The following is a 12,045-nucleotide window of genomic DNA, read 5'->3' on the forward strand; positions in this document are numbered from 1 at the left end:
TATATATATATCTGCACAGGTTGATTGGTAGTCCTGTCTAGCCTCGTCACTACTTCGCCGGGGTTAGGCCAGGCACTTACTGGCACATGGGGTCGGTTGTGCTGATGCTACACTCTGTGCATCTTTTTGCACAGATCACAGTACCGGAGCAGGAGCTTTTGGACAGCAATAGGACCATTGGGAGTTGACTTAAGTCCAGAGATTTCCGAGGTAGCCTTGCTTACGTCCGCATGGCCAGGAGTCTCTCTTATCCTTGTTTTTCGTTTGATTTCCTTTGTATCGGATCAGACAATACTGTGTTTTTATTCAGACTTTGTATTTAGCATTCTGTAGAAGTTCGTGAGTTAGTGACACCAGATCTGGGTAGAGATGTATTTGAGCTTCCGCACTTGGTTTCAGTTATTTATGTTTTGAGACTTCCGCTTTTATATTAATTGTCTCGTCTTTCTTTATATTGTTGATGTTGTCAAGAGAGGCATTAAATTAATTGGCTTGCCTAACTCCTATTAGTAGGCGCCATCACGACTCCCGAAGGTGGGAAATCTGGGTCGTGACATTTGCGCTCTTGGGAGAATCTTATGATAGAATCCCTGAAGAGCCTAATACAGAACCTATTAATTACGACGAAGCACTACATGATACAAATGCTGATAAATGGGTTGATGCTATGAAATCTGAAATGGAGTCCATGTACTCCAATCAAGTCTGGGATCTTGTAGAAACACCTACTGGAGTCAAACCCACAGGTTGTAGATGGATCTATAAGAAAAAGAGATGAGTGGATGGAAAAGTGCAAACTTTTAAATCTAGGCTTGTTGCAAAAGGGTTTACTCAAAAAGATGGGATCGATTATGAGGAAACCTTTTCGCCGGTAGCCATGCATAAATCCATTAGGATTCTCTTATCCATTGCTGCTCATTACAATTATGAGATTTGGCAAATGGATGTCAAGACCACTTTTCTAAATGGAAGTCTTGATGAGTGCATCTATATGGTACAACCAGTTGGTTTCATAAAAAGTGGCAATGAGCACATGTTGTGTAAATTAAAGAAATCCATTTATGGATTGAAACAAGCTTCTAGGGCACGGAACACTTGTTTTGACGCATCGATTAAAACCTTCGGTTTTGATCAATGTGAAAATGAGTCTTGTGTCTATAAGAAGTGGAATGGAGATAAAGTTAAATTTTTGGTTTTGTACGTAGATGATATTTTGCTCATAGGAAATAATGTGAGCATGTTGAATTCACTAAAAGAATGGTTGTCCTCAAGTTTCGATATGAAAGACTTGGGACAGGCAACACATATCCTTGGGATCAAGCTTATGCGAGATCGCAAGCAAAGGATATTAGGCTTGTCCCAAGCACTTTATATTGATACTATTCTCACCAGGTTTAGCATGCAAGATTCCAAGAAAGGGTTTCTCCCTTTTAGACATGGAATCTTTGTCAAAAGATCAGTCCCAAAAACGACTGATGAGATAGAAAAAATGAAGGTGGTCCCTTATGCTTCTGCTGTAGAGAGTCTTATGTATGCTATGCTATGTACTAGACCTGACATCTACTTTGCTGTTGACATGGTTAGTAGATTTCAGTCTAACCCTGGTCGAGAACACTGGACTGCTGTTAAGCATATAATCAAGTACTTGAAGAGGACTAGGGATTATATGTTGGTGTATCACTCAAGTGATCTTGCACCCATTGGCTATACTGATTCAGATTTCCAGTCAGATAGAGACTCTAGAAAATCTACCTCAGGATATGTTTTTACCTCAGGAGGTGGAGCCATAAGTTGGAGGAGCATCAAGCAATCATATGTTGCGGATTCCACCATGGAAGCTGAATATGTGGTTGCATCTGAGGCAGCTAAAGAGGCTGTTTGGCTTAGGAACTTTCTGAAAGAGCTTAATGTGGTTCCTTCGGTTCAAGCACCGATTGTACTTTATTGTGATAATAGTGGTGCAGTTGCAAACTCGAAGGAACCAAGAAGCCATAAAAGGAGTAAGCATATTGAGCGTAAATATCACTTAATTCGGGATATAACTCAGAGAGGTGATGCAAGAGTGTTGAAGATTGCGTTAGAGGACAATTTGGCAGACCCGTTTACAAAGAGCTTGACACAGAAGATTTTTGACAAGCATGTAGAAGTAATGGGTGTTAGAGTAGTAGACGCATGGTTATGAGTCTAAGTGGGAGATTGTTGGGATATACTATTAACCATGCGGTTTAGAGATAATATTATATTTTATTCTTTATGGAACAATTATTTATTTAATTTATTCAATTCAATAAAGTACTAATTAAATAGATCATTTGTTACATGTGTGTCCTTTTAGTTATGTAGTAGACAATTTAGTGTATGGAGTCTTAGCTCATGCACAGAAGATTAAATTGTTGGTTCTCATAATTAATAAACTATGTTCACAATCAAAGATATTGTTGGACAAAATATCTTGATGATTGTAGCACAAGATTATCGTATAAATTGTCTTGATTATGGAAGCAGTTTTACTCCAACTTCTTGTGCTAGTATACTCAGTGTATATTGAACGGACCAAGTAGAGAAAAGATGTTTTGTACTGAATATATAAAACATGTTTCTCTAATTCATTAAATGAGCTTATACTCCTAATCTTGATATAATTATTATGATCAATATAATTTATTTATTGTTTTGATTTATCAAAAGGTACGACTATATTTAGAGTTAGTGTATGCCTAATAGATTGGACAATAACGAATAAACATTTGTGAAATAATAATTAGTTGATAGAATCCATGACTCGGTTTTGAATTTGATAATACCCCTTTACGTAAGCTTATAAGTTTTCATGTGAAAACCCGGCCGTTAATTTTGTATCCGTCACATGAAATGGTTTAAGCAGAATAATAAAGGATTTAATTAATTAATTAAATTAAATTTTCAGTGGTTTAATTTAATTAACTGGTATTTGTAATCTTAACATGGGAAGTTAAAATAAGTGTTAATGAATTTTCGAAATTCATATTGAGGAGTTCAATTGCAGTTTTTTAGTGGAATAAATTGCAATTAATTATAGTAAGAATTAATTCATGCTAATTTCGAATTAATACTATAATTAGTAGCCTCTTATTATTTCTGTGGTCCCTGCTATACCTAGTAAAAACCTGGACAGACTTGGGTGAAAAGTAGCTTGGGAGAAAAGTTATCCTTTGAGTTAGAGTAGGATTCTACTTGCAAAATTCTACACGTTTTTGAGCCCCTATTGTGGCTTACTTTCGGTTCAATTAAAGAAAGACTAGTTTCACCTAATAACTTATCTTTTAGTTGTATTGTTCTTGCCCACCCAAAAGTAAAATCGTCCAAAAATTTTACCAGGCATATAGCAGAAGACTGCAGCCCTAGATTCTAACTGCTTGGAGGATTTGTGCAACTATTTCAAGAGATTAATGATTCTAATCCTATTATTATTACGTTGTCTAGTTTACATGTATTTGATGCCTGATTTGTATGCTTGCTTCCGCTGCACATGTTCTAAATTGCATATCCTACGGAAATGGGGCATCCATTTAGGCCTCGCAGATATTATGATAAAACTTAAAATTAACCTGATTTATAGCGGCTAAATAATTTTAAAATAAATTAAAATTTAAATACTTTTTCTTGTAAAAAAAATCCGTACAAGAATACAACTAATCAAAAATAAAAAAAGATTCACCATAACGTGTTGGAGTTTTAAAAAAAATCATAATATGAATTCCATTATTCAACATATTTTACTGAATTTTTTTTGTGCTTCGGCTAATTATATTCTATGACTATTTTTCAATTACTTTGCAAAAACTGTTTATTTTCGAACTGTCAACATATAAGAAAAAAAAGAAGAAAGAAGAAAGTAATTAAGCTTGTCCATCAAATTAGCGAAGCAGATTCATTGACAAAACTCTATACATAGAGAACCATTCTACGACGCTGCACAAGATTGGAAATGGCAAGTCTTAGCAGAGATCTGAACCCAACTCTGCATAGTATGATAGTAATAAAGAGATCACTTTTCAACCATCCCTCACTACACATTATGAAGTACACATTGAAGGAACCCGACTGAAAAGCTACCACCAAAGCTAAATGACTGGTCTAATGCTATAGAGTATCTTTGACACATCAGAAAATCCAGTCGCGAAGAGGATTTACAGTGATCGACTAAGTTGTCTTGACATGATAGAGACGACTTCTCTTTCTTCGCAAGTTGTTGCTTGGAAGGAAGATGATGACCTCCTTATTCTTGCAAAGAATCATTCCATGCTAATATGTATATGCATGCAAACTACTATATGTACCATATGCATATATCACAATGAGGATCCTGAAGTAGAAAACCGAAAGCACCTAACCTAACAAAACTTTGAATGGCATCAATATGATGAGCAGTTCAAGTAGGTGATTCAGCTAGTAGAAGTGTGTGCCACCACCCACAAGCGACATTTGTTGGTACATGACCATCGATTGAGACTTGGGATGGAATATTCCGATCAATCACATCACCTAGTCCAAGCTGCACAAAGATAAAGACATTTGTTCAATAGATTATCACACTTGTAGAATGCTAAATAATTGAGCTTAACGAGCTAGCACATTGCTATACAAAATCTGTAAGATAACATATAAAGCGAGCCCCATTCTTGAGGCAATGACTGAAACCTACGACTCCAAAGAGAAAATATGCTGAATACACCTAAAGCTTGTACCTGACCATACTTGTTCCATCCCCAGCAGAACACTTTGCTATCATCTTCATAAAACAAAACAGCAGAAAGGTTAGATGAGCTTAAAAAAAGAGAGAGAATACTCTCTAGAATGAACACACTGTTGGTTGCTATTTATCCAGAAGATTGTACAGTAAGCTGAACAACTTATCATAATGGCATAGCAAGCTGTTATGGTCTACAAAATAGTAACTGCTTCCAGTTTCTTTCCACTTCTTCTAGCGGTTTTTTAGCAAACCACTTCAACAAGAATATAAGCTTTTATTCCTAATAGGCTATGTCTAGCTCAAGAAAGAACAATTTCTGACACCTCTACAATCATATGTTGACTGTAGGAGAAATTGCTTAACTGAGTTTCCCATATGAGAATTCACTCTTCCCCTCGGATACCTCAGCTATATATTTATGGTAGATACAGATCAAATCATGATAAAAAGAAGAAAGCCAACCACTATACCAAAAAGAAAATATTCATGTTCTCCTAAAGGTTATCCATCTTTCATTTAGTCCTTATCCCCTAGTTAAAGACCATAATAAGAAAACGAATTCTGAAAAAAAATGGCATTGCAAGCGTTCAGCCAATCTAGCTGAGGACCTTGTAGTAGCAGTTCAGGCTTGTGGAATTATAAGTGTTTACAAGTCCTTAATTAACTTCAAGAACTTATGGTGTCATGGGTTGACGCCCATCAAGTTTACTCTATTGATCAATGAATAGGCTCTCTCAGAAAAGTTACATAACAACAACATAAAGTCCTGCTATATAGAAATTGGTATTTGGCGGATTAACCTCTGAAACCAACTCACTAATGAAAATAATTCGGCAGCAAAAACCATTTTCGCGTTATGATATTCACTCGAATAATTATCAGGATGTGTACACTTCCGAGTACTCTTCAATATTGAAGTTTCCTTGACTCTATACGAACAAGCTCATTTGTCACCTTGATTTTCATCTAATTAGCCATGACATCCCCCCCCCCCCCCCACACACACATCTTTTCACTGCAGCTTCTGATGGGTCTAACCGTTGTATGTCTAGTAGGAGAAAGTTTTCAAGACGCATATACGAGTCATACCTGTAACTACAGCAGTATGTCGTGCTCCACATGATACAACTTTCACATGCATGTTCTCCAAATTTGGAGCATCCAGGAGCCGAGGTAGTGTCTGATATTATAGATAAAAGTAAAAGTTTAGTACTAGATAGGAAAAGATCTGCATCTCTTGGTATAGTCTATAACGCAGGAAACCTACTGACCAATAAACTTTGCCAGTATTTCCAAGTAAGCAAACCACATTTCACTGTATGATATGTTACCCAGATTTCGAAAGCCTCTTATATTAATAGTTGTAACAGTAATGTACCTCAGCCTGCTCGGCGCCAGTGCCTAACTGCCCAAATTGGTTCCCTCCAAATGCATATACATCACCATCTGCAGAAATACAAACAGTGTGCCAGAGCCCTGCTGCTACACTTTCTATCCTGATGCCAAGTAATGAAGATACACACGTCGGACTTAGCTCATCATCTGTACTCCCCTGACCACACTGCAAATGCAGCATCGGCACTTAATATGCTATTTAATAAATAAAAGAATCTTATAATACGATTACCGTTAATTTGCTATGCCTTTCCAAGTTCAAAGCACCTCTAGGCAAATTCTCAAACCTGAAATGAACTTTAGGTATTGGCATAAGGAGCTCAGAGATTGAATATTCCTTCTTTTTCTTGTTAAGAAATATATTTTTATTATGGAAGAAGTGGAATTCCACTTCATAAGTTTTTGTTATGGTCAAAGTGTTCAAAAGATCCTCGTGCTACAACATAGTGGATGCAAATCTCTTCACGTCCAGTGCGATTGAAGAATAGAAAATAGTGTCATGAGGCATATATTACTTTACTTTTTACATATACAGTGCACGTATACACACACAAGCAAACACAGAAATAACATAAGTTTAGTATTTCATCAAGAATATAGCTTATTCGAAATAACTCCGGTGCTTAAATTCACTATGGAATAGACTGATCCCAGGAAACTCACCTGTCCATACAATCCCCAACCAAAAGTTAACAATGCTCCAGCATCTGCCTTGAAAACCAGCAGCAATAAGTAATAATTAAAATTATTGAAGTACTATACGATTGCAAGAGGGAAACCATATACAATAATGTACCAATAGAAAACACATAGGAAGTATGAGAACAGCAGTCATATGAAATGTAGGTACGAATTGATAACTAAAGTTCATGCTGATTAACAAGTACTGAAATGTAGGTATAACCAACTGATGACTATCCCAGATATCTACACGAGAACTAGAATGCGAACCTGTAATTACTGCACTGTGTCGGCCCCCGCAGGCAATTCTCTTGACGTAATTCCCAGGAACTCTGAGGCCTTGCCCCTCTGATCCCGGACATCCATGAGAAAGGCCCATAGCTCTGTCCTTCCGCAAAGAAGAAGAAGAATCAATGCACGGCACAGGATGTGGGGAGGATACCATTCGAATCCTGGAGCCTAGACCAAGCTGTCCTTCCCCTCCATAGCCCCAACCCCACACTTGTCCTATATCTAAATGAAAAAAGAAAATGTCATTCTTCTTTGGTTTCTTTAACAAAGTAACTATATAATTCACAAAAGGGCAATGTACACAAATTATGCTCCAGGAAGCTAAGGACACCTGTATGATGTGTTGAAGCAAAGTTTATCCAAGACATACAAAATTACCTGACAATGCTAGTGTATGCCGGCCACCAGCTGCTACACTGACAATCCGCACCCCTGGATTTAATGCGACTAAACATGGCAATGCTGAGAGACCTTCATCACCTGAGGATGAGCTCTCAGCTTGTTGCTTGGCTGATGATACCCGTCTACGTTTTGCACTATCCTCTCCACCTCTAGTCTCTATACCAGATACTGCTCCAACCGTGGACCTCGATCCCTGGGGGTGAGGGCTTACTGTGATAAAGTTAATCTTCAAAATATAAAATGTAAATAGCAGATTGTGCTTCTTTCTGACAGTGAAGCCAATCCGAAAATACCTTGCTGTGCCAGGAATGAACTCTGTCCGTCGTTTACCTCTTTATCTACAGCTGGTTCTCCAAGAACCTTTCCAGAAGGAATGCATTCCTTCCAACCCCAAGTATACACTTCTCCATTTCCTGCATTTAAGGTTGAGTAGTATATCATTCTAAGGTTCCATAAACACATTATGACAAGGGATTAAGGAAATAAACAAAAAGAGAACCTTGGGCCATAGCTCACTAAGGTTTAAGAAGGAATATATAAACATTGGAGGCCAAAGCTTTCTAGAAAATGAACTTTGAACATAACTCAACCCCAAAAACTAGTCAAGAGGTGAGCATTGCTCATGATCATATAAGGAGACAAACAGCTCATCCGTCAATCAATGTGGACAACTTTAACACTCCCCTGCCAACTGGAGCATTGATAACATAACATGGGGCCCCACATTAGGACAACGATAAAGAGGATAGGTTTGCCTCCGATTCCTTGATAAAGAATAGACCTTGGGCATAACCAAAAGCTAGCTCAAAAGGTGTGAATTGCCCCATGACCATATAAAGAGACAAACTACCATCCCTCAACAAATATGAGACACTTAACATATTCAAACCTTATATCTTTGTCAACTTCTCAAAACTATGACCCGAATCTAGTGAAGGAGGACAACAGAATGGATGTTGAAGTAGATAGATTCTCACATTGGAATATTATCCCAAAGTCACAAAAATACACAAGCTTCCAGCTGCAAAAAATTAGTGGCACCACTAACATGAAAGTTGCTGTAAATACCTGTAACTGCAACACAATGTGCCCAACCAGCAGCGGCTTTTACTATTGAAACTTCATCAGGAAGGGGAAAAGGCTCCGGAATTTCCTTTAAAAGGTCAACATAAGAAATTGCAGGTTATTTTGACGCATCTCTAGGTAGTCACTAAGCTGAGTAAACTAAGTTAGTGAAAGAATTACCCCATGTTTCCCTGATGTCACATAGGATTGGCCTAAATCATCAGTTGAACCCCATGTAATGAGCTTCCCCGAATCTGATAAAGAGTAGTATAAAACAGCATAGTAATTGCAAATTAGGTAAGATAAGTAGCAGATATATATTAGACGGAAACCGAAAAGATGATTATCTGAAATCCAATTTAGGATTCAATACTATGTACACAAAGAAGAAATTCTATGTTCTGCCAAGAAGTAATGCATCAGAAGTTCACTGAAAAACTAAAGTTTAACATCGAGTACGTTCTTAGTTGAAACCATCAGTTCCTTTAAAGTGATCCAAGCTTCCGTTTCAAAACTTACTTCTACTCAAAAACATCCATGACTAAGAGTCTAAGAGGGTGTTTGGGAAGCTAATAAGCCGAAGCCGACAAGTACTTTTTCGCTTATCTACTCATTTTTTAAACTCAAACTGTTTACTAGCAAGCGTTTATAAGCCAAAATCAGCCAAACGTCATAAGCTGGAACGTACAGGTTATGGCTTTTCAACTTATAAGTACTTTTGATTTGACCCAATTTTTACTATTTTACTCCTGGTAGTTTTTGTAATCCCCAAAATACTCTTTCCAAAGTAAAATACTCCTGACTCCCTCTACATTTCATTTTTGTCACTCATCCCTTTCAATGTAAAGATACTTTAAAATTATATTTTGAAAAAAAATCAAAGACATTTAAGTCATTTTAAAACAGTCTTTCCAAAATAAAACACTTCTGATTCCCTCTACGTTTCATTTTTGTCGTTCATCCCTTTCAATGTAAATATACTTTTAAATTATATTTTTTGAAGAAAATTCAAGGACATTTAAGTCATTTTAATTAGAAAAGTGCTCATCAACACTATTTACCAAACACACCAACTACTTCTTATCAGTTTCAAGACTTCAACTCAAACACATAATTACTAATTTATAAAAGCCTTTCAGCATTTAAAAGCAATTCAGCACTTGATAATCATGATTGTGTGTATGGACACGGAATCTTTTTCGAAATAAAACTTACACATTTGGAAACTACATAAAAAAAATACTGTTGAACAACAACTTCTGGTTTAACTCTCGAAATTCGAATACTGTCACATAAATTGGGACGGAGAGGGTACTACTTTTAATCAGCTAATCCGAACATATTCTAACTATAATGTCCTACTCACTCCTTCTCAATTTATGTGACTGGACACAAACTTTTTAATTTTTTTTTAAAAATAAATTAGTGTAAAACAAGTCATAAATATTTTTGTAACTATAAAATAAGAAGGAACAAAGTTAAATTATTTCTAAATATAGAAAAATATTAGTATTATTGTGTTAGAACAAACTAAAAAGCAAACAGTGTAACATAAGTCAGAAGCACAGCTCAGCTGCAAATGCAAAAGCAAAAAAGCTACAGTAAACCTGTGTAATAAAACCCAAAAATGGACAGAAAATAATGCAGGAAGAGAGAGAGCACCTGAAATGGCCATAGCAAATCCACAGCCACCACCACAAACATCCTTCCATGAGTAATTTCCTGACTTCGGAACCCTAACAACAACAACTGGAGATAACAAAGGTGACCTCTGCGGCATAGCTCCTGGTAAATATCCCCACATATATACTATTTTGTCCTTCTCTACTACTTCCATTTTCACACTTCCTTCACCTTCACTTCCATTCATTCCCACAACTACAAAAAAAAAAAAAAAAATAGAGGAAAAAATATAAGAGTTGAAAATAGAAAGACAAGTTTTTCTTCTCTCTTTTCGTTTTTCAGTTAAAAGAGAATTTTGGAGCGCTGTGTGTTTGTTGTGTTTGGTTGGCGAAAATATTGTGAAAGGTGCCCTAAAGTTTAATTAGAGAGAGGGAGAATCAATTTCAGAGCCAATAAGGACGCCACGTCGGATGCTTATGTGGATTTATGTACACGTGGCGTTAGGTCGGCCGCTAGATGGTTCCGCTATTTACAACCAGGAGTAACCTCGAAGTTTCTGGAATTTCAGCCTTTAAATTAAACCTTCCGTAGACCATTGAGTGCTTGCTGGCGTGGTCTCACCCTTTGTCTGCCACGTGTCTATTGTTTTCTTGGTCTTCAATCATTACGTCTTACCACGTGTCACAGGAATTTAATTTTTTTTTAATTTAATCATCTTATAATAGGAGTATATTAACTCCACTGATTTTGATTTCTTTGCTTTGATCCATTAAAGGGAAATTTATTATTAGAACTCGAACCCAATAACTCCAATTAAAAAGTGATGAATTCTCATTTTGCAATTTCAACCAAAAACGGACTTATATATAGAGAAGAGGGATCACTGGACTCCGCTAACATAGGCAAAAAATTTAAATATATATTTTATATGCTGAAAACGATTATATATTTTGCGTGAAACCCTTCAGATCAAAAATTCAACGAGATATTGATTGAGCAGTCCGCTTATATGCTCCGTCACCTTTTTGTGTGTGTGTGGGGAGGGGGGGGGGGAATTTTTAAGGTCACCGATACTTATGTCTGTAGAAATTATGAATATGTTTGGATAATAAATTTCTTTGATGATTAAATACAATGTCAAATTTGAAAATTTGACGAGTTTAATTAGTAACTTTTGGAGTTCTTCAAAGTTGTGAAAGTATTATAAAAACAAGAAAATATGTCGGCATCTTTTTACTCCTAAATAAATAATTTGTCAAATAAAATAACATAGCTGAAGTATTAACTATTTACTTTATGTATAATTTAGTCAAAATCAAGCACCACCCTCCACCGGCCACCCTTACTGCCAAAAGGCTGTATTTTCCATGGAAAATAATGTCACGTCTCAAGCCGACTGTACACGTTGTTTCCTTTTCTCCAATTATCATGTTTTTTGTTATTTTATTGTTACTATTATTCATGTCTTCATTATTTAAACATGATTTCTTTACTATTATTTTCTTTTTCAAATTATCTTTGAAATTTTTTCTTAAACCGAGAGTCTATCAGAAACAGAGGGATAGTTCAACATAAAATGTGGCCTAAGCAAAAATAAAAAGTGAGGCCTTAAAATTTTTTAGTTATTTTTTTACTCTTATAAATTATCAAAATATAAAAGTTATAATCAGTGTTAATTATTGCCAATGTCTAAACAATTTATTTAATCTCTCTTGTGTTATCATGTTGAACTTCATTGATTTAGTTTTGGAAAAAAAATACAACCGGGCAACTGATAAAGAAATTGTTAACGGTAATTGAATTAACACTTTTTACCTGATTGAATTTGCACATTAGAGTATTCTTTTACTTATACG

General features: G+C 36.1%; 1 protein-coding gene across 2 annotated transcripts; it reads right to left on the minus strand.

Annotated features, from left to right (window-relative positions):
- LOC109225187 (ultraviolet-B receptor UVR8) lies at positions 3,873–10,597 on the minus strand. Of its 2 annotated transcripts, none has more exons than XM_019389774.1 (11): positions 10,229–10,597; positions 8,747–8,820; positions 8,570–8,654; positions 7,832–7,914; positions 7,478–7,694; positions 7,079–7,321; positions 6,791–6,834; positions 6,111–6,293; positions 5,822–5,912; positions 4,728–4,771; positions 3,873–4,534 (listed from the first exon to the last, which is right to left on the minus strand). In XM_019389774.1, exons 1-11 carry the CDS (start codon positions 10,434–10,436, stop codon positions 4,412–4,414), a joined length of 1,395 nt encoding a protein of 464 aa, XP_019245319.1. In that variant the 5' UTR covers positions 10,437–10,597; the 3' UTR covers positions 3,873–4,411. The 2 variants fall into 2 exon arrangements, with proteins under 2 accessions (XP_019245319.1, XP_019245318.1); XM_019389773.1 differs by having other exon boundaries at positions 7,478–7,711; positions 7,795–7,914.

Source organism: Nicotiana attenuata, chromosome 5 (genome assembly GCF_001879085.1).
Source record: "Nicotiana attenuata strain UT chromosome 5, NIATTr2, whole genome shotgun sequence".
Classification (NCBI taxonomy): Eukaryota; Viridiplantae; Streptophyta; class Magnoliopsida; order Solanales; family Solanaceae; genus Nicotiana; species Nicotiana attenuata.